The 27,817-nt window shown below is 42.3% G+C and overlaps 1 protein-coding gene across 11 annotated transcripts in view; it reads right to left on the reverse strand.

Moving 5' to 3' along the window:
- Positions 1 to 27,241, reverse strand: part of LOC103701502 (calcium-transporting ATPase 5, plasma membrane-type-like) — a 58,138-nt gene extending 30,897 nt beyond the window's left edge. For 4 of the 11 annotated variants that reach the window (XR_015975415.2, XR_015975413.2, XM_088716201.2 and 1 more), the window contains exons 1-8: positions 27,067 to 27,241; positions 23,096 to 23,324; positions 22,748 to 22,908; positions 9,780 to 9,896; positions 9,659 to 9,701; positions 7,244 to 7,356; positions 7,021 to 7,152; positions 6,835 to 6,924 (exon numbers count right to left, since the gene is read on the reverse strand). Coding sequence is in view for 6 of the 11 variants with exons in the window: in XM_088716201.2 (XP_088572327.2) it covers positions 6,835 to 6,924; positions 7,021 to 7,152; positions 7,244 to 7,356; positions 9,659 to 9,701; positions 9,780 to 9,896; positions 22,748 to 22,906 (654 nt within the window). In the remaining 5 variants the exon portion in view is untranslated. Of the gene's footprint in view, positions 1 to 6,834; positions 6,925 to 7,020; positions 7,153 to 7,243; positions 7,357 to 9,658; positions 9,702 to 9,779; positions 9,897 to 22,747; positions 22,952 to 23,095; positions 23,325 to 27,066 lie in introns of all 11 variants that reach the window. The other 7 variants (XR_015975414.2, XR_015975412.2, XR_015975416.2 and 4 more) reach the window with 4 other exon arrangements.
- Between the last annotated feature and the right edge of the window lie 576 nt (positions 27,242 to 27,817).

Raw genomic sequence — 27,817 nt, forward strand, 5'->3', positions numbered from 1 at the left:
GTTAGAAATATGCACATCTGGCTGATTATGATCACAGATCTTTTACTATGTAAAACATGCTTTCTGGACACTCTTAGGTGCTCCTTCATACCAATGTCGCAAACTACAGGTCAACTTCTAAGAGCACACCGCTGCAAACTTTCAGCAGTTCTCAAGCTAACAAATCATACTTTTTAAGGAACTCTAATGGAATTGCATTTTATAGTAAAGCAGGAATGCAAAACAAACATTTTCTCCTTAATGCTCCTCAATTTACAAGCAAGATTTTGGCAATAACATAAATTAAGGCTCCATGAGTACAACAAGCGTGCCTTAAAAAATATGCACGGACTGAAACTACTTACACAACAGCCATAAAGGAATGGAGTAGCTGAGACAAATCATTGAGAAGGTGGCTTCAGATTATAACTCACAAGGGTGTCAATCATACTTAAATTCATTGCTAAATTACATAAAAATTGCAAATTAATATGAATAAAACCAGCTCGTGGTGCGGTCCAGTCTAATATGAAAAGATGAGCAAATTAAAAATTAAATATGCCGATCTTCTCTATTAGTTCCTGGCTATTCATGATCTTCTAGTCTTTTTTTTTTTGCTGGAAGCGGGTGTTTCATACAGTGCGTGTACGAATACACCCAAGAAAGTTAAAATACAATAACTCGCAAAATGCTAGTGGCAGCTATCCCTCTCCTGACCAAAGTTTGTACCCTAAGTGGTAGGCCACGTGGGCCGCCACCCAGTCGGCCGCTCAATTGGCTTCTCTAAATACATGCTTGGCCTGGAAGGCCCTCCCATCTTCTAGTCTTTCACCTTCTAACTCTGCTTCCAATGTGCTTTTGCTCACTAGAATTCAGCCCATGCAAGGATTCTCTTTCAGGAAATCTCTGGGTCATGGATAAAGAGAGTTTTTTTTTGTTTTCTAAGCACAATAAGAAAGGGAAAAATCTTTTAAAAATGTGACAGCATTGGGCATTTCAGATTCCAGCACATGCCGGACTCCAAGCCAGCATTATTGGCAAGGCATGCCTGGTGTCCAACACAAGCATGTTGGACTCCAAGGCCTTCCCATTATATGTAGTAAAGATGTTCATCCTTTGTACCAAAAAAAAGACGTACATGTCAAAAAACCTCATTTTTTTAAATTAAAAGACTACTTATAAATCAAAGAAAATTTATAACACATATAATAAAAATGAGGGTGGGCTTAGTGCAATGGTAAGGTTGCTTCATTATGGCCAGGTATCATGGGTTCAAAACACAAAAACAGTCTCCCTGCATGCAGAATAAGGTTGTATATATTATACCCTCCCCAAATCCTGCAGTGATAGAAGCAACGTCAGCAGAACTGACCCGAACCGACCAGTTCCGCCCGTTTCAATCTGTACTGGTGAGCCATCGGTACGGTTCAGGCTCAAAAAACGAGATGCGTTCCCAAAGCTGGAGAAGGAGAAGGAAAGAGAAAGTGAGCGGAGAAGGAAGAGAGAGGGAGAGGACATCGGCGAAGGATGCGAGGGGGCCGGCGCCGGGGAAGAAGGGCCGCTTAAGTGGCCGACCCCTGGAGAGGCAGAACAAGAGAGAAAAAGAGAGAGAGAGCGGGGGAGGGATGCTAGCGGAGGGCCAGCAGAGACCGCAAGGGGGCCGGCACTAGGGAAGAAGGCCGCTTAAGCGGCCGACCCCTGTTTCATTCGAAATAAGGATCGATTGCTTAAAAAATTTGCCGATTCGTAAGTGAAGTCAGCAAATCGAAGCGAGGTGACAAAACAAATCAACAGGAGAGGAGCTAGAAGCCTTAAGCGCTAGGCCTAATCGATTCCCTTTCGTCTCTGCAAACATGGGCGGTGGGCGGGAGGTCAGTGAGTTGAGAAGAAAGTGCGCCCGCTCTCATACAAAACGGAAGCAGTGAAGTCGGCATATCGATTGCCGACTTCACTTACGAATTGACAAATTTTTTAAGCGACTGACCCTTGTTTCGAATGAAACAGGGGGTCGGCCGCCTACGAGGCCTTCTTCCCCGGCGCCGGCCCCCTCACGGCCTCCGCCAGGTTCCACCAACCCTCCTCCGGTGTCCTCTCCCTCCCTCCCCCGCTCTCTCTCTCTTCCTCTCTCATTTTGTTCTCTCCCATATGTTTGTTGTGTCGGTACGGGCCCGGCACGGCATAGCGCGGGCCCGTACCGAGCCATCCCGCGGAGAAATCGGTACGAAGTTCGGTACCGATTCCTCCGACCTTGGATAGAAGTCTCGTGCACTAGGACACCCTTTTTTACATATGTAATTAAAATGATTGCCCTCATCTCCTTACCTATACAAGATATTTGTCTATCACATATCCTATTCTTCATTGTAATTTCATTTAGAAGTGGTCATGTCTCACTATATCACAATTTCTAAGCTTGACCTATGTCAACTAGCATCCAATCCCATGAAAAATGCAATGAAGAATCCCTAAGTTAAGGTGCAACTTGGATTTGGCTCAACCCACTCACTGGTAAGGTTAGGCCAAGCTTTTATGAACTTTGATGAGGCTTAGACTCAAATGCCATTCGCAACCCAAGTTCGGTTAGGTTAGGGTCAAGCCCAATCCAACCAACCCCGTGAGAACCCATGAGAGCATGCGTTTAGTCCCATATTGATTTTTACCTAGGAGATCTTGGGTACTTATAAATAACTAAGGAATCCAAATAACACCTATCGGCTAGGCTTTTTGGATGAGGTCCTAGATACAAATAGTATTTGGGCAGACCGGGCTCTTGACCCATGTGGATTAGGGACAGTGCAGCACGGGTCCTTTTAAGGCTGGCCACGAGCCGATTGTGGTTTGTGATTAGATTTGACTAGATTTGTCAGGGTGAGGACACCAGAGCTTAAAACACAGAGAGTAAGTCGGCATCCGTACATGCATGTTGGGTCCCACCTTGATTATTTGTCAGGAAGATGTTGGGTACTTATACAAGACCAAGGAATCAAAATAACACTTTCTAGCTCATACCTTTTGGGTGAGATTCTAGGTCGTCACAAACCCACTCAACCAAAATTGATATAATAAATAAATTTACATTTGTATTTTACATATTTGTATGCAAGGTTTGCCTTGTAACAATTGTACTAACTATATGAGACCAGTAAGGTACCATTACAACACCAAGGTTCGATTTGGTACAAGTCAAATCACTCCACACTACTTTGAATTGAGCGAAACCACCTCGTACCGCCCGGTACCAACCCGTACTGCTCGATTTCAAGTGGTACCATACATGGTCTGTCGTACCGCCAAGTACCGGGCTTGTACCAACTTGAAATTAAGTTTCATACGGATTTTCTTCCGGTACGGTATGGTACGCTCTGTACGAAGGTATACTATCCTGTACCAAGATGAACCGACCTGTACCAAGGTGTGTATCGGCCCGTACCGAGATGTACCGGCCTGTATCGAAGCGTTTCGAAATAAAAATTGAGAAAAATGGTTAGACAACTCTTTCGATATAGGGGTGTACCGTACTTACCATACCGAATTGATAAGGTACTGATACAGTACCCGATATCGAGATTGCGAACTTTGGTACCATAGTTAGGAGTGAGAATAAAATGTCGAAGGTTTGTCTCTGTGTAGGGTGCATACCATATATACCAAACATACCATACAAAGCCATAATGTACCAGTATGGTTCCCAGTATAGGTTTTGCAGACCTCGCTTGGATGTTTCATATAACTATATCTTAGCCTATTAATTTATAGAATAGCTTAGCTGCACTTGCATGAGACCCCAAGATGCTAAATATTAAGTTGACAAAATTTCTTAAAACCTTTCTCTAATCTTACATTACCTATACAAAAATAATCAAGCTAACCTAATTAAACCAGCATAATCTAAACCAATAACAACTCCAACCTGATATGAATTGAGCTTAAGGGTGTTGAGTTGGGTTGGTTTCAAGAAATCCCATACAAGGTCAGGTAGGTTTAGTTAAGGGTTGAAATATATCAAGGTAGTGTTGGGTAAGGATTAGTCTTGAAACAAAAATAACCAAGCTAACATGATTAAACCAGCACAATCTAAACCATGGAATGTCGTACCGGCCTGTACCGGCCGGTACGGGCCGGTACGTACCGGTCCGGTCCTGGGCCGGTACCGGAATGGCAAAAAAACCGGTATTCTCGGTTTTTTATCCGAACCGGCCGGTACCGGCCTCGTACCGGTGCGAACCGGCCGGTTCGCACCGGTACGATTTTTTTTTTTTAGAACCACAGCACCGCGCGCTGTGGTGTTTGAAACCACCGCGTACCGTACCGGTACCGGCCGGTACGTACCGGTCCGGCCGGCCACCGGTATGCCGACCGGTACCGGTACGGCGGACCTTGATCTAAACCAATACGAACTCCAACCTGATATGAATTGAGCTTAAGGGTGTTGACTTGGGTTGGTTTCAAGAAATCCCAATACAAGGTCAGGTCGGTTTAGTTAAGGTTTGGAATATATCAAGGTAGTGTTGGGTCAGGATTAGTCTTGAAACAAACCACCTCACCCAAGTTGCATCCCTCCTTTTAGATCTTCCTTACAATCCACATTTCATAATCTAAAACAAAGGAAGATGGTTTCGATGGTTGACCAATGATTAGATATCAATATTATAGGCATGCTGTCAAGGATTGCTTTGTCTGTAACAAATAGCCACTTACCACTTACAAAAAAAGGTTGCTCCCCATATGTTCAGAGTATGCAATATGCACCACATGGTCAAAAGCAAGCCCAATTCATCAAGGTTTCAATTTTGAACAGCCCTATATGGATATCTTCCAGACATGCATGTACAAATCATCATACCAACACACCCAATGTAAGTACTTTACCTCATGCAAGCCCTCATATTACATCATACGCTAAGAGCAACAAAGGCAAAATTTGTGCATGATGAGCAAATAACACGGTTATGCTGGATACGAACAAGATAAAGAGTCAAAGTAACAAAAACTGAATGGAAGGTTCTAAAACAGCTTTTAAAGAAGAAACTGTTGAAGTTTGTTCTAGAAAGATTGGCAGTAAATTTAATCAAGTTTTTTATCCTTAAAAAAGGGGGGATCAAATAGTTAAAGCAAGAGTAAGGTATCAACAACTTCATTTGAAAACATAGAATAATGAGAAAATTCTGGTATATGACTGTAAGCTAAACATCACTGTTCAGTTTACCTCATGAGCCATGAATATGCATCTGCATGTTCTTCAATCAATATCAGACTTATCAAACTTTAGTTACCTTCAGCTATCAAGACAAATTCAAGTCTCTCCAAACTGTTGCATGTAATCAAGAATGCCTTCTTGACCTTCCTTTGGTCATAGTTTCCCATGGTTGTCCAAGAATATATCGTCTTTGTTAATTTCACATCATATCGTACACCATAAACCGGAAAGCAAGAATTATGGGAAATAACATGACAAAGAAGTCTTGATAGAGCTCAAGTAACAACATTCAGCTCGACTAATAATATACTAACTGAAACTCTTCCTCATGTCTGCTGCCTTACTTTTTAAAAGGAAAAAAGGAAAAAAAAGAGACCCACTTCCACACACACAACACCAAATCTGCTCCAACACTCACTTCTGGTAACTAAGCCCTAAATACACACAAAATGTCCCTAAGCCATCAAAAAATGATTTTCACTTTAACTTCATTGGTCTTGCTACTTAATCTCCAACAATATACTTATTTTATAAATAAAACATTCAAAATGGCATTAACACATCCGAATAAACATCCAGTTTATGTTAAGCTCAACCTACATCTTGGTCCATAACTGGTCCTATAATTTTCTTCCAAAGTTCTATCTCAAGTTTCAACGATATTGTATAACTGCAATACACCCATGGCATCCCATCATTTAAACATCAATAATTTAGTCATTCATGATCTCAAATGCAAGGCCAACATCCAAATACAATACAACATCTTAAAGAATTATAATGGGATAGCCAACATCCACTTCAAACAACCAAGTGAAGCTTATATAGCTTCCCCATGCTTACATAATCCCAATCCTATTCCCCAATTAATAAAATATTTTAATCTTAAATAACCAAAATATATAATAATACATTTTACATTAAGAGTTTGTGCAAGCAACCATTTTATTTCAATATCATAACCGTCCATGTTTTTACCTGAAGGAACACACAGCAATCGCTTACCCAAATAGCAAGATCTTATGCAACTACTAATAATGGTTCGTTGTACTAGCCCAAACCGGATAGTACAGAACGTATCATATCGTACCAGTTCGATACCGGTACCCGGTATGAGTGGCGTACCGACACTCGGTATGCCAAAAAGACTTCATACCGTACCGTATCGACACAATACTAGAGTGGCACCAGTACGGGGTCCAGTACTAAGACGGCGAACTTTGCAACTAATTGATTTGATTTGCACTTAAAAGGTTTTCACAAGCAAACTTTTAAGAGCGTGATGAGAAATCAAGATGCACAAGTCAGTATAAATTAAAATTTACCGTAGTTTATATCATTATTTAAAGGGTAGAAATCGTTTTTTTTGGTAGATAAGAGTGGCAGTCCTTCAAAAGCTGTATACTAACTAGAATCTAACAAAATGCACTAGTACTTAATAGATGTCAGGAAGACTGAGGACCCCAGAAAGTAAAAGAAAATAATAATAGTAGGAACAGCAGCAGCAGCAGCAACATAGATAATTTCACATAACCTTATTACGTAATATGTACAGCCTTATAAGAAAAAAGGTACTATTGTGTTAAACTATTGTACAAGACATTACAGTAGAGTGTCTGGGCAAGAAAATAAATACGGCAATACAAGGTCAATCTCACCTCTGTCTTCATGCCCAATACCAATGATATTACCGCAGCTATCATAAGGATGACAAGGGTTAAGTCTTGACAAGCTTCCCATAGAAAAATCTAAAAAGTGAAACCAGACAGAATATAAAATGTTATGGACAATTTTTCTTACCAAGCAGCGAGTGAAAATGATAGGTGACCATAAGTAAGACATACCAAAAAACTTCTTCCTTTTTTTCGAGGATAAGTGTTGGCCCCAAATGCGTTCCTCCTACGTAATAATTCAGCATCATCTTTACTAATTCCCCTGTCTAAATTGGTTTTTAACAAATTTGACAGCCCTTTAACCTAAATAAAATGGAAAGAAAATGTGCTTAGAGTAATAGGTAAGAAGATAACAGTTTCTTAGCATGGGCCTATGATTTTAATGGATACTTGCCCCGCCATATTCTTGTAGAGCAGAATAATCATGATTCCTTGTCACTAAAGTAAGCTGCTCCTCTCCAATGCCAAAACCATCAGTTGGAAGTTTTGGTAAGCTTCCCGGCGTGCCTAGGACAGATACAAACACAGAGTACAATAATAGTAGAAGACATTCATTAAAGCCTTAAAATGCATTTTATTATGAAATGTAAATCTGAAAAAAAGAATAAAATTGAGCAATCAAAAGTTCAGCAGATATTTATTAGGGATGCGACTTGCCCTAGGTTAAAAAAAAACAAATCCAGCCATGGGTGATGCTGGATTTGGTGTTTACTGAACTTCGACAATCAGGGTTGGTCTAGCAAAAACACCAACCATAATATAGTTGGGTTTTGCTAGAAGTAGGGGAGCAACAAAGTGACCAACCCAATACTGACTCTTTATTGTAACAATAGAACCCTTAATAGTTTCCAAACCAACTTGACATACAACAATCATCTGCACAAGCACTAGCAGTTTGTTTAATTATACAGAATAACACTCAGATACTGTCTAGGCCAGAAAATTCATAAAACAATAATATTTATTATTTACTCAAATAAAATGCTCTATTTTTTGTTGGTACAAACCAACTTGACATACAACAATCATCTGCACAAGCACTAGCAGTTTGTTTAATTATACAGAATAACACTCAGATACTGTCTAGGCCAGAAAATTCATAAAACAATAATATTTATTATTTACTCAAATAAAATGCTCTATTAACTAGCTTATGTAGTAACAGAGATGGGCATTTGAATGCAAACGAGGAAGTATGAATTTTTGTGATTTTACATGATTGAAAATATTTTTTTATTATTTGTGTGACTTGATAAATTCAATCCAATTTTTAGGATGTGCGCTTATCTTGTTTTGTGCTCCTAAGAGTAAGAACTTAAAAATGATGGGATTTCTGGAGGTGAAACTCTTAGGCTCCATTTGGGGGAGCTTTTGAAAGGGCAAAAAGCACTTTCTGACCCTCTAAAAGCACTTTTGGATGAAAAAGGGTGTTTGATAAAAATTTTGAGAAATTCTTTTAGCTTTTCCAGAAAGCTAAAAACAGCTTTTTGGAAGAAGTTCTATTTTGGAGCTTTCCGAAAAAACTATTTTGAGCTATCTCGGGAAGTTATTTTTTTGACCAAAATACCCATAATAAAATAAAACAATTACATACTTTGTCCCTTTATAAATCTAAAAATTTGCTGAAGCCCTAACAAAGAACTCTAGTCGTGGATCAGACTCCCTTCCATGCAAGAAAAGGTATTCTTGTTTTCTATTATTGAATTATACTATAAATATAATATTATATTAAATTATATCATAATACATTAATATGTTATGTTAAATAATTTAATATTATGTTATATTATGGGAAATTAATGTATGCTAATAATTATAATATTTTGTACTTTTATTATTGTATTTTACTATAAATATAATATTATATTACATTATATCATAATACATTGATATGTTATGTTAAATAATTTAATATTATATTAAATTATTATGCTATAGTAATGCAATGTTATATTACTATATTATAATAATACTATATTACATTACAGTAATATTATACTATATCATATATTTATATATTAATATATGTTATATTTTATTATGTTCTGTTGTATAATACTATGCAATGCGTTTTATAGTATTTTTGTCATACAAAAGTACTTTCTCAGTTTGTTTACCAAATACATGTTAAATGCCACAGCACTTTAGAAATATGGTTACCAAACAAAAACAGCTTTTTATAAAAGTTTTACTTCAGAAAGCTCTACTTCCAAAAGCTGTACTACCAACAGCTCCCTCAAACAGGGCCTTAGTCTCCCATTTCCTGAGAAATGAGAATTCTATTAAAAACAAGATTATACTATAGTATAGTTGGCACTCAAAACTGCTAAAAAACATGCCTATCCCAATGCAACAAGAATTGTGATTGGCTTGGAAGATTTGGGGTTCAATCAGGTCTTGATTAAATAAATCAGTCTCTAAATCAAGCCAAATTGGATTTGGGATGGGAAAATACATCAGTTAAGTTGGCTTTGGTGAGCTCATAATGCGAAGCAACCTGCCTAAGTTGCAAATTGTGCCCCATTATCATGTATAGCAATAAGCATTAGGGAAAAAAGGCAAAAGACGAAAAATTGAAGGTTTTAATTCAACAAGAAAGAATAACAAAAAAGAGAAGAACCAATGCATGTGTATCAGTCTGGACAAATATCACCAGGTCAGATTAAAGCAGGCGTAAAGTAATAAACTATATTATTATTTTATCCATAAAGAAGAGAAGATCAAATAACAACATGAGTACAAAAAGAAACATAACAAATATAAGCATTAGTCAAATATACATCAAATCAATTTTGAGCACATTTAGTACCTGGGCGCTCCCTTTCCCCAGCCTCTTTGAAAAGAAACGCTGCCTGAAGAAGTCAGAAATAGGATGAGCAAATAGAAATGTCTGTACAAAAGCTATGTCCAGATGCGGCTGAAACTGATACCCTTATGACTTGAGCATGTGCACGAATTTTTCTCCTTATTTGGTCCTTTTCTTCCTCCTTCTTCAAATCCAGAGTATATCTAAACCTGCGAGAAGCATTCAGCACAAGTGCCGCTTGCTGTGAAAAAAAAAAGAATGACTAAGTGTGATATTAACCAATAACCACATACTATCAATTTTGTGCTATCAAATACCAAAAACCATTTATATAAAAGTGAAGATTATTCATACATTAATCTGTTTAACATATCAAAAATAGAAAGAATCTAGCAATGAGATATCTCTGTTTAATGAACAAGCAAAGAAAATAGTTAACGCAGAATTGTACTTAATGACATTGGTGAATAGGGAGAGGCAGAGAGGGTAGAGAGAGAGAGAGAGAGAGACTGAACTGTCATGCTAACATAACAGCACCCTTGGCTAACTCATTACAAAGAAACATACAAGCTAGAGTTACTGACAGAACAACAATAAAAGTATAAAACTATGCCTGGAAAGTGCATGACTTTCAGGAAAAAACAGTAACTCAAGGATTTATGAGAAAATTGATTTGTTATGGATATTAAGCAGTCCATATCTTCCCATCTCATGCCCACATAATAGGCTACATAGATATAAATAGCAGGGTGCAATTAGCTAGAAAAACATCTGGAACAAAAATAATGCTTCGTTTCTCTTTCTTATTATCATACCACGGCTAAGAATGCTTGCCCGTGCCCTCTTCACCTCCATCACCTTACTGAACCACCACCTCACCACTCCTGGCATGTCAGTGACATTTTTCTCACCACTTGATGTATAGGTCAGAAACCTCCAAAACCTTCAGTTTCTAAGCATTTTAAAGCTGCAAATCATTCTAGGGGTGCAGGTTCTCAGTTTTAATGATCCACCATTTTTTTTTTTTGCATCAGCAAGGTATATTTATAAACAAATCTCTCATATCATGACTTGGTTTGAGCTAAAATGATTTGCTTTTCCTCGATAAATAAGCTTCAGTGAAGGCAGATATATAGTAAGTTAGTAAGTAGTAATCATTTATCAAATGCATGCATATATAAATAATTTACTTGAGTCAAATTATATTGCATTTAATGACTTGGTTTGAGCTAAAATGATTTGATTTTTCTCGATAAATAAGCTTCAGTGAAGGCAGATATATAGTAAGTTAGTAAGTAGTAATCATTTATCAAATGCATGCATATATAAATAATTTACTTGAGTCAAATTATATTGCATTTGGCAAAGCAAGTTGCAATTACTCTCACAGCCTCACAGGGCACCTTCAGTTATGCTTAAGGAATTACATTGGACAAGTACATGGAGGAATTCCAAGCACTTTAAACTCATGCCACCATCACAGCAGAAGTTGACATAATTATCATGGAGAAAATTTGCTATAGAGGCATGGATTAAATGACTCAAAGAAACCCAGGTAACTAAAGCTGCTCAGTGCAATTTATCAGATGTAGAAGAGACGTGAGACCAACTTGAGAACTTTGCTCGATGCATATAATCGTATCCTATTTCCATGCATACATACATAGCTAGATTGATTTAAAGATAGATGCAATACATAATAAATGCAACACATCAAAACCCTCTTTTGTCTAACTTTAAAATTGCCCAATGCAACATAATTTTATCCTATTTCCATGCATGCATACATAGAGATAGATTGATTGAAAGATAGATGCAATACATGATAAATGCAACACATCAAAACCCCTTTTTTGTCCGCCTTTAAAAACATCCTGGTGCATCATTAAAAGTAATGTGAAATTAACATATGCACGATTGAAGCTTGATCTATTCTTTCAAAGAAGCAGCCAAAAATATCTCTGAACCCCAGTGTTTCGTACCCATATAAATAAAGTTAAAAAAAAACTCATTATATTTCCATACCTTTTTGCTCCATACATTAAAAAGCAAGTTATTGACATCCAAAAGAGAAACCATATGCGCTTTCCGACTTGAATCAATAAACAACTTATCAAGGTTAGCCGAACTGATACTAGGACCCATGTCGGTACGATACCGGTTCAGTACGATATCGGTTCAGTATGATACCGATTCAAGCCTTTTGAGATATTGAAAGGGGGGTCGCACCGGTTTGAACGGGTGCGAACCGAGCAGTTCGCACCAGAACCGTCCAATTCGGAGCGGTTCATGCTATTTTCTGAAAAACAGCACTGAACCATGCTGATTCTATACCGGTTCGGTTCGGTATAGGGTGAACCAGGTGGTTTAGCCCAGTTCGGCAGACCATGCATCTTATGATTTATTTTAACAATGAAGGTGTGATGAACTAGTGACAAAAGTACTATCCTGCTGGAGTTTTAATGGATATATTTAACTTAAACAGATAACTCATCATCAGATCGATCTATTATAAGTATTCACCGTGCATCCTTTGACAAATCCATGTTCGTATGACCAAATCAGTGAAAAAAATCTTGCATACTTAAAATATAGGGTATCTAAGTTGTACCATGTGCAAAATAGCGATGATTAAATCTTTTGCAGAATCTTTTATATAAAAGCTTAATTTCCGCACCTAGCTAGCACAAGGGAAAATGTGTAAGGTCATCATGCAATGTGGTCTCACAACCACAATATACAGAGACGTAATTGACATCAGTTCACCTAACACCCAACATTAATCACCTACCAAACATGCATGAAAACTCCATCTATTATTTATGATCAGAAGCATGACAACCATAAGTCCAAGCAAAGCAACATAAAAGAGCATGAAGATATTTTCGGACAATGAGCAAGCAAAATGTAAGAGATAACAGTGAATTGCTTTCTAAGTCGGGATAAATAAGTTTCCATGATACACAAAGAGTCATGAAAAACATAATTGTATGTTCAGGACCAAAAGATTGTTACGCCTCATGCAGTTGTCTCAGTACCAGAATCCGTACCAGTGCCACACTAACACAATGTCAGTATAATGTGGTATAAATTTTTTTTGGCAGACCAAGTGTTGATACGTCACCCATACCGATACCGGTACCGAACCGGTATGGTACGGTATGCCCCGTACTGTCCGGTTCGGACCGGTACGGCATACCATGCACCACTGTTCACATCTGTGAAAACATCATTCTACCATCTACTTCAGATGAGTTGCTAGGTATGGAGCTAAGATGATGGATCTAAAGATGGAGCTAAATTATGTGTCACAATATAATGTGCATTTTTAAACATACCAATAATATTATCAAAAGTAACATGTTTTCATATTTGATAATATGGGGCTACAGTAGCAGCAATGATGTCTGAAATGATTCAACAGGCATGAGTTGTCTAATAGCAATGAACCTTTTGCTTTGACATCTAAAGGCTGGCATTCACTGATCATAAGGAACTTTAATAGTGCATAAAATATCAAAAGATTATTCGACATATATGAAGTATATCTTTTGTAGGCATGTTATTTTCAATTTCAATAAATGCAAGTACTCAACATAGGAAGATATAATAACTCTTTTCAAGTTGGCAATTCAGGTATGACAAGCAACAAAAAACCAACAAGGAGATTTGAATGAGCAAATGATGTCAACAGTTCTTTATCACCATATTCCCAAGTAGTAAATCCCTGAATTTAGTAGACACATTTGTTTCCAATTTTGTCCTTCCTATTTAACAAATCAAAGAACTTTAACTTCTGGTGCTTCTCAGTTTCTTTCCTTGCATCATTTGAAACTAACTTCTTTGTTATTCCATATTCCAACAGGGAAACTAATACCTTCCTCCAAAATCTTCTCTTCCCATTGAATAATGACTCTGTTGCCAATCTAACAAGTCCCTTCTATTCATTTTCCTCTGATCTGGTTGCTAAAGAGAATTGATTTAGTACTTGTTCCCTTGCACTAGGCAAGGTTGTATGAGAGTAAGGATCTAGATAACAATTTTCTTTGATTAAATATCCGTCTGATCACAATAGTCATGCCTACTATGGTAAATGATGTAAGTAAATTGCTCTCATGTTGTTTAGTCCAATATGCTGGGCTAATCGATAGAAAAATCAAAGGCTTTGAGGTACAATACATCTAGCAAGCCTTCAAGAAGAGCCACTCCAAGAATGCAAAGAAGCATCAATAGTCCCAAAGTGTCCAGTAGTGCTAGGCCACCATGTAATTCACAGGTGATTTCCAGCCAAGAACCAAATTGTGGCATCTTAAAGAGACAAATATTGCTTCAGCTAATGGACACAAATAAGATTTAGGCATCTATACCAATAGTCGAGTTTTAAATATGCTATCAATCCATGAATTTTAGGTTCTAAGGCATTGGATAGAGGCATAGAGCACTGAGTCAGATCTCTATCACAATCCAAATCAGTTGAACCAAAGCTGAAATTGGAGCATGACCAAATATTCAACAGCTATTCATGCCTAGATTTAATTTACATGAGAGCCTACTTCAGCAAAATTATCTGGATTTTGATTTAGCCTTATTCAGCCTAACTTGTCTAAAGAAGCAAAAGATAAGTTCATGATATTCTTTTAGTAATGTCAAAAAAATTTGGCAATGTTTGATACGAATTTTGAACCAAACCATAACCCCATGTGAAGTGACATGGTTTAAATTAGACAACATTCAGTTCAAGTCACAAAACTGTCAGCTGCTACCCCTTCAAGCAAATCAGGTTCCAATTGGTAAACTTGGGAAGTTGGCCAAAGTGACTAGAAACCAGCTATTTACTAACTGGGTCAAGTTGACATGACCAAATTGTTAATACTTAAAAAACAAAAACAAGGGCACTGTGGTAAATGAAGTAATATCAAAAGGTTAAAATAACTCCCTAAGTCCATAACCCTTTATCACATTAATCCAAAATTTCAAGCCACCTTTCTATATTAAAACTCCCATCTCTATGCTCTAGCCACAGCTGGTCCCAAGCCCACTTTGCACTCCTCCTTCAACAACACTTCCTCTATGTTGCTGCCCCAATCCATAGCATCAGTTCCACCACTCCCCAATTCTCTCCACCATCAAAAGCAGAATCAAGGATGTTTTACCCTTCCTCCAACAAAAACACCACCACTACCACACCTCCATATTCCTTTCCTCGTCCAACATCAGTTATTGAGCAGGATTGGAGATCTGAAGTTAGGGTTTAACAGGAAGTGCCATGGCAACGCTGGTACGTGATGGCGCGGAAGGTGATTGTGGTGGTGCAGAGTGAGCTTGTGCAATTTTTTTTCTTAACTCTTGTTGTGGTTCCGGTGAGGGCCCTCCGACGATCAAGTTAGAGTGAATTTAGGATGAATTTCCAAAAGTTTCCCCTTACGTTACCTTACGGGGCTATTTATAGTCCTTGTAGAGGTGTCCAAGTGGCGGAGGTATGGCCCGTTCTCATCATGAGAGGGAGTGGCTTTAAGCCAGATGGCGTGTAGCTAGGGTCTGCTTGTGGCGCGCAGTGCAATCCGTTCTTGTGAACGGTAAGGCATTGATAGTCGTAGCGGGGGATGGCCGAAGTAGCATGGCGTTATCATTGGCTGTCATTGGCCAGTAGGTAAAGCATGGCGCGGAGGTGTTGCGATGTACGGCCACGTAGGTGGGTGTAGGCACGCTCGTAGATGTGGCCGTGGGCGAGGCCGAGCTCGTCGAAAGGTCGCATTATATACTCGGCGAAGTCGGCGTCTCTGATTCCGAGATGTGCTCGGTAGAGCGCCCCGAGCTCGGAGATTGGGGCGCGTCACTAGATAAGGCACCCCAAGCTCGGTCGGGGTGCGTCAGTGAATATAGGGGCGCCCTGAGCTCGGCCAGGGTACGTTGTCTATGGAGAATATTGGAGCAGCTTAGCGGAGAGTAAGGTATTGTCCGCTTTGGAGGAGAACGCACGTGCTTAACATCGTGCGCGGCTCGTGCACGGCAATTTCTCCCTCACGACGCCTTGCTATGAGCATCAGAGAAGGTTGACACGGATTGTAGCACCGGCGACCTGTCCAAGGTCGGCTGAGTCCTCGACAAAGTTCAAGGGTCGTGGGAGCTCTTTAATATGTTGCGTTCACGCTTCTTTTCAGGGCATGTCCGGGTGGAATATGAGGGGCCAATCATTAATGCCTCATTTTTCGAAGATGTGCGTCATGATGATCGGCTTTTAGTGGCGTGATATGAAGGGATTTGCAGAGACGGCCTCGGGGCCTGCCGCGTGGTGGAATCTGGCTGATTAGTCGCTTGGGGAAGTCGATCGGAGCCGTTGAAGCAGGCTATATATAAAGCCTTCGGGAGACCTTTGGGGCTCTTATTTAATCTTCCGTTTTCCTTCTTCCTGGCCGCCACCGTTGCTCTCGAGCTTTCGGAGAGGTTTCCAGAGTGTTTTGGAGCTTCTTGGCGAACCTCTCAGAGAGCTCTCTTTTTGTTTTCTTCAGTGAGAACTCTAGGTAGGCATCTTTATCCTTCTCGGTTGCTTAGAGGAGTTTTTTTTTCTATTTTCTTTCGCTTTCCCTTGAGCAAGGCCATGGGATCGCCCTCGAGAGCCCTTATGCTTAGTGCGGGCCCATCCCGAGCTCGAGTCTCTCCGCCGATGGAGGAAGCCTAGCTCAAGGGAAATCACGAACCATATGGGATCAACTCAAACATAGGTGACGAGAATCTGAGCCTGCTTCAGGTTCGGTTCTTCATCCCTTCTGAGTTTACCCTAGAGCTCCCGGAGCCTGGGGCTCGAGTCGACGACCCTCCGGAGGGTCGGATTGGGGTGTTTGTAGCAACACTCCAAGCGAGGCTAAGGTTCCCCCTACACAGGTTTGTAAACGAGCTCCTGACGACTTATCGCCTAGTCCCAGCACAGCTTGCTCCGAATTCGTGGACGATGATAGTTGGCTTCCTCGTCCTGTGCCTTGCACATAACCTCTCCCCCTCGGTCCAAGTCTTTCGGAGTTGCTTCATGTTGAAAGGCAACCCCGCGAACAAAGGATGGTGGTACTTCTCCTTTCGGGGAGGCCACACACTCTTCCGAGATGCCCCATCCTCCATTTACGGGTGGAAGAGTAAATTTTTCTTTCTCTCCTCCGAGCAGTCATAGGGGTTTGACCCAACTTGGTGTTCGTCGCGGGTCGCCATTAACAACAGACTCCCCCAGTTGTCACAGCTCGAGCAGGCGACTTTAGACGCGTTGCTTGGCTTGGAAGAAACTCCAAGACTCTCCGACTTACTTAGCAAGGAGGTCCTGTGAATGTTGGCTTTAAGCTCAGCTCATCTTGGGGGCAAGGGTGATCCGCTCGTTCTCCCTTTTCCTCTCTTTCCTTTTTGTTGGGTTTTGACCAAGCTTTATTGCCAGACATTGCAGGGATGCTTTTTGACTCCAAGACTCTGATGGCCAAATACCGCAAGAGGGTGGCCGTCTCGGACGGAGCCCGGTCCGAGCAAAAGGCGAAGAAAGCCCGAGTTGCTTCGAGCTCTAGCGTCGAACGGCGTAAGCTCGGGATTGTCATCGCCGAACCTGCTCGGCTTGAGCCTGAGCTGGTCCGCCCGATTGAGGTCAGGCCGCCCCTGCAAGCCGCAGAAGGGGGCGTAGCAGAGCGGGCGATTGCAGTGCCTGCCGGAGCTCGGAGTGCTCGAAGGGTCGTTCGGTCGCCCCAATCGAGTTTCGAGCTAGGGGCCAAGCTTGGAGCTCCGTCTTCTTCAGGGGTCGCAGCCTCGCCCGAAGCTCATTCTATTTATTCTAGGCCCGGGAGAAAGCTTTTTCAACCCGGGTGCCAATTATTCGAGGACGACACGGCATTGGAGTCTAGCAAGGTCGCCCGCGAGCTCGTCCGTTGCCCCTCGCTCCCACGCGATCGAGCTCAACTAGTGGAGCTAGGGGTGACCGAGGTTGTGGACGAGGCCTACACCACCAGTATTTTGGTAAGTGATATCACCTCTGCGTTGATGCTTGACCCCGGCTAACTTCTGTTTTCTTGTGTCAGTCGCTCCATTTGGTCGACATGCTGGGGAACGCCGTGCTCAACTGCCGAAAGCGAATTCGGGAGTTGCGGTCAGAAGTGAGAGTCGCGGAGCAGCGAAGGGTGGAAGCCGAGGCCCGAGCTGCCGATGCCAAATAGCTGCTAGTGGAGACAGAGCAAAAGTCGGCAGCTGCCGAGCAAGGGCGGCAACAAGCCGAGGCTCTTGTCAAGGTCGGGCTCGTCCAAATCCAGAGAATGGAAGTTGAGCTCCTCCAGACTTGTTCAACCGCCTAAGGTCGCATTTCAGAGATGGAGTCTGCATTGGTTAGCCAAAGGCGCGAGGCTGAGGCTTTGAAGCTGAAGGCCGAGGAACTCAACCGGATGGCGAAGGAGCAAGTCCTAGTGGCCGTCCAAAACTTCCGCAAGTCTGAGCAATACTTCGACGAGCTGGCAGAGGGGGCAACTGACGCCATGATCCGAGGTTTTGAGAACTGCCAAGATCAGGCTCAGAGACTTTGCCCTGAGGTCGACTTCAGCTACTTGTGGATGGAGGCACCGAGGTGAAGGTCAGAGCCGAAGTCGAAATAAGCGAGCTTGCGAAGGCGCACGAGCCCGCTATCGGGGTGGAGGTCCTCCCCAAGGTCGAGCCCGAGGTGGACCGAGCTGACTAAGCTTCTACTTATATTTTTTTTTTCCTTTTTGTAAGGTTGGCGGCTACTAGGGCCTTTTATATTCAGCCCGATCTCAAGGTCGGTATTTTTTGTACTCGACCCTTGGCCTTTTTAATATCAATGAGATATGCGTTCCTTTCAGTATTTTGTACCTCTGAGATTTGGCAAGTATTTGAGCTCGTTTTGCTATCTTTGAAATCCGACTAGTCGCTCGAGCTCGTCTTGCTTCGTGTCCGGCTATTGACATCCGAACTGCGTAGCATAGGTCTGAGCCTATCTCACGTAGCAGGAACCGCGTCGGGTGTTCGTCGAGGTTCTTGTGCTCGGCGTTCACCTCCGGCTTGGCCTTGGAGAGTTCGCGGAGCCTGCTATTCCTGAGCTCGTTTGTTGGTGCACTTTAGGCGCTAAGATCAGACATCCGGCTGGCTTCAAATCCTTACGTAAAAATTGAGCTTGGAGCCCTGTTTTAGCTTTCGTATTGTAGCTTACTTGGGCGTCCATAGGATAGAGAGCCGTTGCAATCTTTGATGCTTTTCGGCCTTAGAAATTGTTGTAAGCCCTGCTGGGGCACTCGAACCGAAGTCGGGCCGTGCTTTGGCTTTTCTTGAGGTCGAGAGAGTTCGATTGACTCAGTCAGCACCTCATTGTGCTCCGGGCTCAACCGGGGCATCATTTCTCGCGAACGATCGACGGGGCCTTTTCGGCTCTTAGTCGGCTCTGCGAGGCGCCCCGCTTTACTAAGATCAGGGGCATGCTCGTAGATAGTTGCGGTCGGAAGAGCTCTTCAGTAGCTCCCTATTGATGCCGCAAGGTGCCCCCCACTCAGATCAGGGGCATGCTTGTAGATAGCTACGGTCGGAGGAGCTCTTCCACTCAGATCAGGGGCGTGCTTGTAGATAGCTGCGGTCGGAAGAGCTCTTCAAAGGCTTCTCGTTGATGCCGCAGGGCGCCCCCACTCAGATCAAGGGCGTGCTTGTTCCTGCGGTCGACAGAGCCTCTTCGGCTCTTAGTCGACTTTGTGGGGCGCCCCGAGATTGGGCCTGGGACGTCATTATATTATGAATTCGCCATAAAGATGGCTAAAATATGCCAAACTAGTCGAAGCATTTTAGAAATATTTTGTAGGTCCTGGAAGCTGTTTTCATTGATAATATATATGAGATTTCCAGAATGCTAGCTTCAAAAAATTAAATTACCGTCCAGGATCTCCAGCTTGTAAGCTCTTGGCCACTAGATTCGGACGACTCAGTATGGCCCCTCCCAGTTTGGGGCGAGCTTCCTCTGCTCCAGAGGTCGGAAGGCTTCAGCCTTCCTCAAGTCGAGGTCGCCGACTTTGAATAATTTAACTTTGATTCTGGAGTTGTAGTATTGTGCCACTTTTCATTGGTATCTTGCCATGCAAATTTGAGCGGGCTCCCTCATTTCTTCAAGTAGGTCCAGGTTGCTCTGAAGCTGTTCTGAGTTGGTCGTAGCATCAAAGCCTTCGACTCGGAGCGAGGGCAACCCGACCTCAAGGGGGATGACCATCTCCGTACCATAAGATAGGTTGAAGGGGGTCTCTCCAGTGGAAACTCGGAAGGTCGTCCGGTATGCCCAGAGGATATTATAAAGATCATCGGCCCGCTGTCCTTTTGCCCGGTCCAGCCTGGCTTTGAGCCCCTGTAGGATGGTCTGGTTGGTCACTTTTGCTTCTCCGTTAGCTTGAGGATGGGCCACCGATGTAAACCGATGATTGATGCCGAGTTCGGAGCAAAAATCGTCAAACCGGGCATTGTCGAATTGGCAGCTGTTGTCGGATATGATAACTCGAAAAAGTCCGAACCGGCAGATTATCATCTTCCAGACAAAGTTCCGCACTTTTGGTTCGGTGATTTGGGCTACAAGTTCTGCCTTGACCCACTTTGTGAAGTAGTCGATGGCGACAATGAGAAATTTTTGTTGTCCTGTAGCTGGAGGGAAAGGCCCCAAGATGTCGATTTTCCATTGGGCAAAAGGTCAGGGGGCGCTCTGCGTCCCCTCGAGAGTATTGTCCGCTCTGGTTTCGGGTTCGGACGTCTTCGGCACCTTTGCTGTCCTCACGGGTTTGTCCCACATAACATAAGCGCCCTCGAAGGGAAGGGGTGCTACCCCTCCTTATAATGCACAGTCCTTTCCACTACTCTTCCAATGTGGGACTAAAGTTCGTCGCCCCTCACCCCCCCCAACATACCCCCCCAGTGGGAAGGGTTGTGCCGAGGTTCGGAGGGCGACCTACATAGGCCACCACTTAGCACGTCGAGTTAGAGCGTGTCCAGATACTGCGTCCCCTCGACAGTATTGTTCGCTCTGGTTTCGGATTCGAGCATCTTCGGCGCCTTTGCCGTCCTCACGGGTTTGTCCCACGTGACGTGGGCGCCCTCGAAGAGAAGGGATGGTGCCCCTCCTTATAAGGTACAGTCCTTTACACTACTCTTCCGATGTGGGAATAAAGTCCGTCGCCCCTCAATCCCCCCCAACATACCCCCCCCCAGTGGGAAGGGTTGTGCCGAGGTTCGGAGGGCGACCTGCATGGGCCACCACTTAGCACATCGGGTTAGAGCATATCCAGGTACTACGTCCCCTCGAGAGTACTGTCTGCTCTGGTTTCGGGTTCGAGCCTCTTCGGCACCTTTGTCGTCCTCATGGCTTTGTCCCACGTGACGTGGGCTCCCTCGAAGAAAAGGGGTGCTTCCCCTCCTTATAAAGCACAGTCCTTTCCACTACTCTTTCGATGTGGGACTAAAGTCCGTCGCCCCTCAACCCTCCCCCCCACAAAAACAACTCTCTTTAAGGGTTCTTCAGTATCTAGAGTTGATTTCCTTATCAAGTTCATGCATATCAGGTTAATCATTCATTGTGAATTAGGCTTTAAATACTTGCCCAGTTTGCTAAAATGGTCATGTTCAGGTTGGTCATTATGGTCTAGCGCAAGGAATGCTAAACCATGCCAAACCAGCCGGTTTGGGACATGCTGAACCGAATCGATCGGACATGCTATAAATTCGCTTCTTCAATTTTTCCTTTCCTTCAAACGCTCGATCATGCTCTTGACCCCCTCACGCATCTCTCTCGCCCATCTTGCCGACTGACGACCATTCCAAGTACGCCGACCGCCTCCTCTCCCTCTCTCTCTAACCCCCCGCCCTATGGAAACCCGATTGTCCCAAGAGCCAGAGCATCATGGCTTTCGATCAGACACCGGCCCTCCCTCTCCTTCTTCCTCTTCCCCGCTCTCTCTCTCTCCCTCTCTCTCTCTAAACCCCTCCCTCTTCGTTCCAAACTAGACCCTGCCCCTCTCTTTTTCTTTTTATTTTCAAATTTTGAATTGAGATTGGCAAACCTTATGCTGACTTCAATTCAAAATCTGAAAATAAATAAAAAAATAAAGAGACCGAAATGCTCCTAGCACGGTACACGGATCCATACCTCACCATGCCGGTCGCTAACCGGTATAGATCCCAGTACCGATTTTGAGAACCTTGGTCTAGTGCCTTTGTCTTGAGATTGAATTGAGCACGTAACTTATTGGTACCCCTAGTCTCAAGACTAATTGCTCCTACAATTAAGAAGCAATCCATGAAGAATGCTTTATAAGAAGCCATGGCTTGATCTTTGAATAAGATTGCTACATATGACCAGGGTTCTATATTGGGAAATTCCTAGAGTGCATCAATCTTCTCTCAAATTATCTTTCTCCACATCTCTCTCAATAAGAAATAAAGATATTCAGGGCATCAGTCAGATCGCTGCCCTATATTGCTTCACGCCCTGCATTTATTGTCTTGAGTCCTAGTCCATCTTACATCAACTTCTTCCATTGCCTATTCATCCATCTTAATGTTTTCCTATAATAACTCTGCTGGTACCACCTTCTTAGGGGCTCTAGAACTACCCTATAATAATTCCGCCGGTGCTAATTTCTTATGCGCTCTAGGACTACCAGTCCACTCTAGTAGAACACCAAGATAAAATCAAAATAAACATGCACTTTTAACAAATAAACTATCAGAAACAACTTGAGCTGCATCCATCCCCAAATCAAATCCCCATCTATGAGGTGCCATGACTCTACTTCCATCTAACTTAACTGGGTCCCCTTTCTGGACAAACACGAGGCAAGATATCTATAAATAGAAAGAATTAAAGAAAAGCAGTATTCCAAATTAACCACCGCATTGCTGAAAACGCATCAGATTGCATACAATAAAAAGCCATGAAGAAATACAAATCCGACTTGCGTATTGGTATGAAAGCACTTGTAATGCAGTTCAAAGAAATCAACGCTACAAAAAAAAAAGCACTTATAATGCAGCTCAAAGAACTCAACGCTACAAAAAAAAAAAGAAGAAGAAGAAAGAAAAGCAATTAAATCAAGAACGTACTCTCCATCTCCGGAGCCGCTCTATGGGGGCGTTCTTGGGAGGGATATCGAAGGGGCCGCTGGAGGAGCAGATCTCGCCAGGGTTGCCACGCTCGCGGCCGCTCTCCTCATCGCATTGCCGCATGTACCTGTTGGGGGACGCCACCGGGCGGAAGGCCATCGCTGTCGCAGGAGAGATGACACCGTTGCGGTGGATCTGCTACCACTAAGCATCAAACGGCGGTCGATCGTTCCCCTCTCCGTCTCCAAAGAATCAATCGAGAAAGAGAGAGAGAGAGAGAGAGAGAGTAGGGTTCGCAAAGACCAGTAGGAAGAATACTGCCCTCCTTTTTATTGAGAGGCGGCTTACCTGGCGGATTGGAGAAGAAAACTTAAGAGATGGTGGGAATCGGAAGCAACGGGGACTTCTTCTTCGTTATTTCCTCCCTCTGCTCTCTCTCTCTCTTCCTCTTCCCGCGCCGCTCCTTCTTCGATATCTGGCTTCCCCTTTCCGGCCAAGAAACTGCTCTCCAGGAAGACCGGCAGGAAAGACGGTGATAATGAAGGAGGAAGTTTCCTCGAAGCTTCTTTCCTACTCGCTGCAACCATATATATATATGTAGAGAACGGTCAAGACTATTTGGTGGAAGCCCACCGGTAACGTAGTCTATAGTGATAATGATGCATCATAGCCGTTTGTTCGGGCAGGCCAGAGCAGCTGGCGGGGCGCCCGTACGGCTCACGCATTTCCTGCCGTTGTGAAAGAAATAATGATGAAAGAGAGGGCGGACTCAAAAAGAAAGATGTAACCTCTTTCAGGACAGGTCCTGAGTTACGTGAGGCCTCTAACGCAGAACCAAGAGAGTTTGATTAAGTAACGATGGTTATGTAACAACATAAGTACTTCCAGAGTCCAGACTGAATAGATTGGATGCCTGTATTCCGTTACAAGACATAAACCTCAGATGATGACATGGTTCATTGGCATTCCTAGAGAGTCAAAACGTAGCTTAAAGGTCACATGGAAACATTCAAATTCTCACCACTCAGGTCTGCATTTGGGCCTTTGCCGAGATGCCTTTCGAACCGATGCTTATCAATCTACTGCACATGCAAGACATATCTGAGCGCCCAGCCCAGCTTGTCACAAATCCAGATGCCTACCGATCTCCTCGAACAGCAGATTCCGTAAGGCATCATCGACACCACCACTTACCTAATATTCTCTTTTGGGAAGGCAAGATAAAGTTAATATGCATTCGGTTTTCTTCGAAATAATCGTGATGGCCTTGGATGCTTCCACGTCTTGTCTCCTACGGGGTCTCACAAGCCTACGATCACTCCACATGTAAAGAAGTCTCTCAAAGATGATGACCCCAAATTGCGAACCTCCCTATTATTTTATAATAATAATAAACAAATTTGTTCCATAGACTCCCTAAAGCCACTGTTAAGCTTTTGAGACAAGGGATGATTTTAATATAGTATTAAGATTGAGATTCTGTGTTCGAATTCTATTTTTGCATTTTTTAACTTCATTATTAAAAATTTTATATATTGAGCTTATCCAATAAAAAAAAAAGTCCGGCTCACACATACGAAGAAAAAAAGTGTAAAAAAATATAAAATACATAAATAAATCTATCTTATTTTATTAACTTAAATTTTTAAAATAAATGGTGATTTTAACCTTCAATGACTATTAAATAAAAATAAAAATAAACATTTTAGTGAGGGCAGTTTACATGCCTGCTCTACTTTTTTATTATTATTTTTGGAGAATAGTGCCTATGACTAGACAAGAGAGCCACGGAATACTTCAACTAAAATAATCAAGCATAAGGAAAAAGATGGCTCGTCACGCAGGAACAGCAATAAAAATAATTATCTGTGATACTTCGTGTCCCAATTAGCTCTTGCCGTATGCTCACATGGATATTCTGACACAAAATAGGTGGCATGCGACGTGTGGGCTGGGCTTCCGAAACAAGGCAAAGTAATGGGCATCCAAAGTGATTTCCGCATCACTAATTAATTATTATCAAGTACCAAGACGATAATACGCGGCGAGGAATAGTGGATTCCGACTGCAATTCGTTGTCTAGTATAATTTTTTCAAACGTCAACATAAAAAAAACTCAAAGCGGTTCCACTCGTCAAATTCTGGTGAATAAATGCGAGTAGTTCCACCGACTTGTATAAATCTAGGGGCTTCCGGCTTAGAAAGGGCGTCAGCTACTCGGCCAGCCCCAGGAACGGAACCTGATTCTCTTGCATTCTCTTGCGTTCTTTAGTAGAGTAGTTGAAGCTGAGATCACCTAGAATGTGGAAGAATGTCTTGCCTCATAGATATATGCTTGGAAGCCCTAGAAAATATTACATTATTCTATTTACGACCTATCTTGCAGACAAATTATACTATACATCGCATGCACCGACTTAGCCATGCACTATACCGATCAGCTCATCTTCTTTGGATGGTTAATAATGAGTCAGGCTCATGGAAAGGAGACGAGGTGATTAGCATGGTGCACAGCTATGTGATGTATACATGTGATCTATTCCTTTCTATTTCTCATTTTTCTTTTCCACAACTTTATCCCTCTAACCATAGAAACACTAAACTAATGGCAAATGAACTTACTCACTGATTAGCTGGTTTAGGGGATAATCACTAATAGTTAAAATATTCAAGAGATGGTTAGCTATTCAACACCTAGACATAGTCTACTTGTATGCAATGAGCAACAGAGTCTTTTTCTATATATCATAAGCACCTGGCAACAATATAAAATTATGTAAATTTGATAGTATTTTACAAGGCATGAGCAGTGCGAGTTCGAATCGCCTCCATTTCAAGATTGAACTCGAGTTTCGATCTTGCAATCATGGCTGTTGATGTATCTATACTGGATGCGATTGCTTGGTTGTCACATGATACATGTAGCATATCCTCTCATACGCTTATGTGGGCCGGGCCTATGCAAATACACGACCGTTGTGCAATGCATAACTAGTCGTGATTGCTAGAATGGACCTCTCTAGTTCAATCCAGAACTAGAAAGAACCCTGGCTTAAAAGTATCATCTCATACGGTAGTGGTAATTTATAATAAGAGAGAGTATTTTTTGATCTGCTTAACTATAATTTCTCCAAAAAATAGAAAAATAAGAAAAAATTGCTGAAGTATGGCTCTAGACCCTTTTCGATTTCATTAAATAATAAAACTGATTTTAACTCATCTATTTATACTATTAAGGTTCGACTTGAGTAGAATTTCTCGTCTACTTGAAAAGATAGTAAGATTTTCTCGAAATAATAGTTTCTAGATATCAACTTGATATCAATATAAACTTTGCCTTCTACAATCTCGATTCTCTGAAGAAGCAAACTCTCAAAAAAATTATCATAGCAATATCAACTGTGATATTAATATCAACTTTACTTTCTATCATATCATCTGTTATTTTTTGAATTAGAAGATACAATTATGTCAAAAATTTAAAAAAAAACCGACAAAATTCGATTTGGTCAGATATTTCAGAGACCTAAATGATTTCAAAATCAGGTTATTCGGAGCTATATGAGCTTATCAACCGACTATCAGGTCGTAGAACACGAAAAGTTATCCCAATTTATCAGAGAAAAACATTTCTAATGAATACATATGAAATTTATGTTATCTAAAAGTTAGAATGCAAAAAATTGATATTAAATATTATGGATCTCAATCATGTACCCTATTCGAACCTATCCAAGATAATTATAATGGTTCACAATGAATCTGATGATCCTTTTTGAATCAAAATCATGGCTTTAAAAGTACCATCTCACATAGTGAAAATAATTAACATATTCAAGTTCAAAGGCTTACATGCAACCGAGATGATACTATGCATCTTATGTGCAATGAAAGGTCCGTGTAGAGGGAGTGTTTGGATGGTAGCTCATTCAAAGTGGAAGCTGTCACACGGAGAGTCCGTGTGGAGCGTCAACTAAACGGCCGGACGCACAGCTGTCGCACATGCAGCCTGCCTCGTTTGCTTCCGTCCAAAAGCACGTTTCCAGCGGAACCGTTCCGCTCGAATGCATACCAGCCCGTCCGATCGGTCGCCGACGAAGTCCGCCACGGGACAGACCGGCGGACGAAAAGCATCCCAAGGCCCGTGAACGGACGACACGTGTCCCTGATAGCATCCATCCAACGGGACCGCAGGTACGTGTCAGAATCTCACGGGCAACGGACGGCCTTCTCCTATACGTACACGACCTAGATCTAAACCTTTCCCTGAGCCTATCTGTGTGAAAGAAATGGCTACAGTGGTCGGAGGAGGACCGTACCTTTGCCGTGGAAAAAGCTGGAAACTAGGATGCGGCGAGGGGGTCCGACCGGACTGGCTTCGCGTGCTTGGGGATCTCGTTTGTTCCTTCCGTCTGTCGTTCTTTATCATGGAGAGGTCGTAGAGCGCCTGCCACCGGCGCTGGTGCTTTTGCGCTAGGTCAAAAGATGAACGTCGTGTCGCTTAATCGATAAGGATATAAATAGAAGAGAAAATTACAGATTGCCCCTCCAACTTGTCACGGGTTGCATTTATACCCTAAACATTCTAATTTTTTCATTGAGGCTCCTAGAAGTTATGACTTGGTTGCAATGCTTCTGTCATCCACCAACTCCAATGTTTTTAACGGTGTGTGTCAAATTGCTAAGTTACCTCTAGATTTTAAAATTTAATTTTGGAGAAAAATTTCTTAGTCCCTACGATCATTTCTTCTTTCATTCTAGCTAGGAATTGAATTTATCGCTTGCCTTTGCTCCTCTATTGGTCTGGAAGGACGTATCGCTCTATTGGTAGCCTTGGTAGTACCAGATGTGACGTACTCACACGTGGTATTCGTACCGGAGCCCGGAGGGGTAACCGAGCCGGTCCCACAGGTGAGGAGGATATGAGTAAAACCGGCTAAGGTGCCAAACACACGGTTATTTCTGCCCGCATCGAACATTCTCTTAGCGGGGTGGGGGCCTAGTGGGAGCTGCTATGCGGGGGTGGGTTTGCCCCTTCCTCCCCCCCTTCCCCTTTTTTCTAGCCAAAAA

Source organism: Phoenix dactylifera, chromosome 2, assembly GCF_051530095.1.
Source record: "Phoenix dactylifera cultivar Ajwa chromosome 2, Ajwa_hap1_PhDact_Kaust_v1.1, whole genome shotgun sequence".
Lineage (NCBI taxonomy): Eukaryota > Viridiplantae > Streptophyta > Magnoliopsida > Arecales > Arecaceae > Phoenix > Phoenix dactylifera.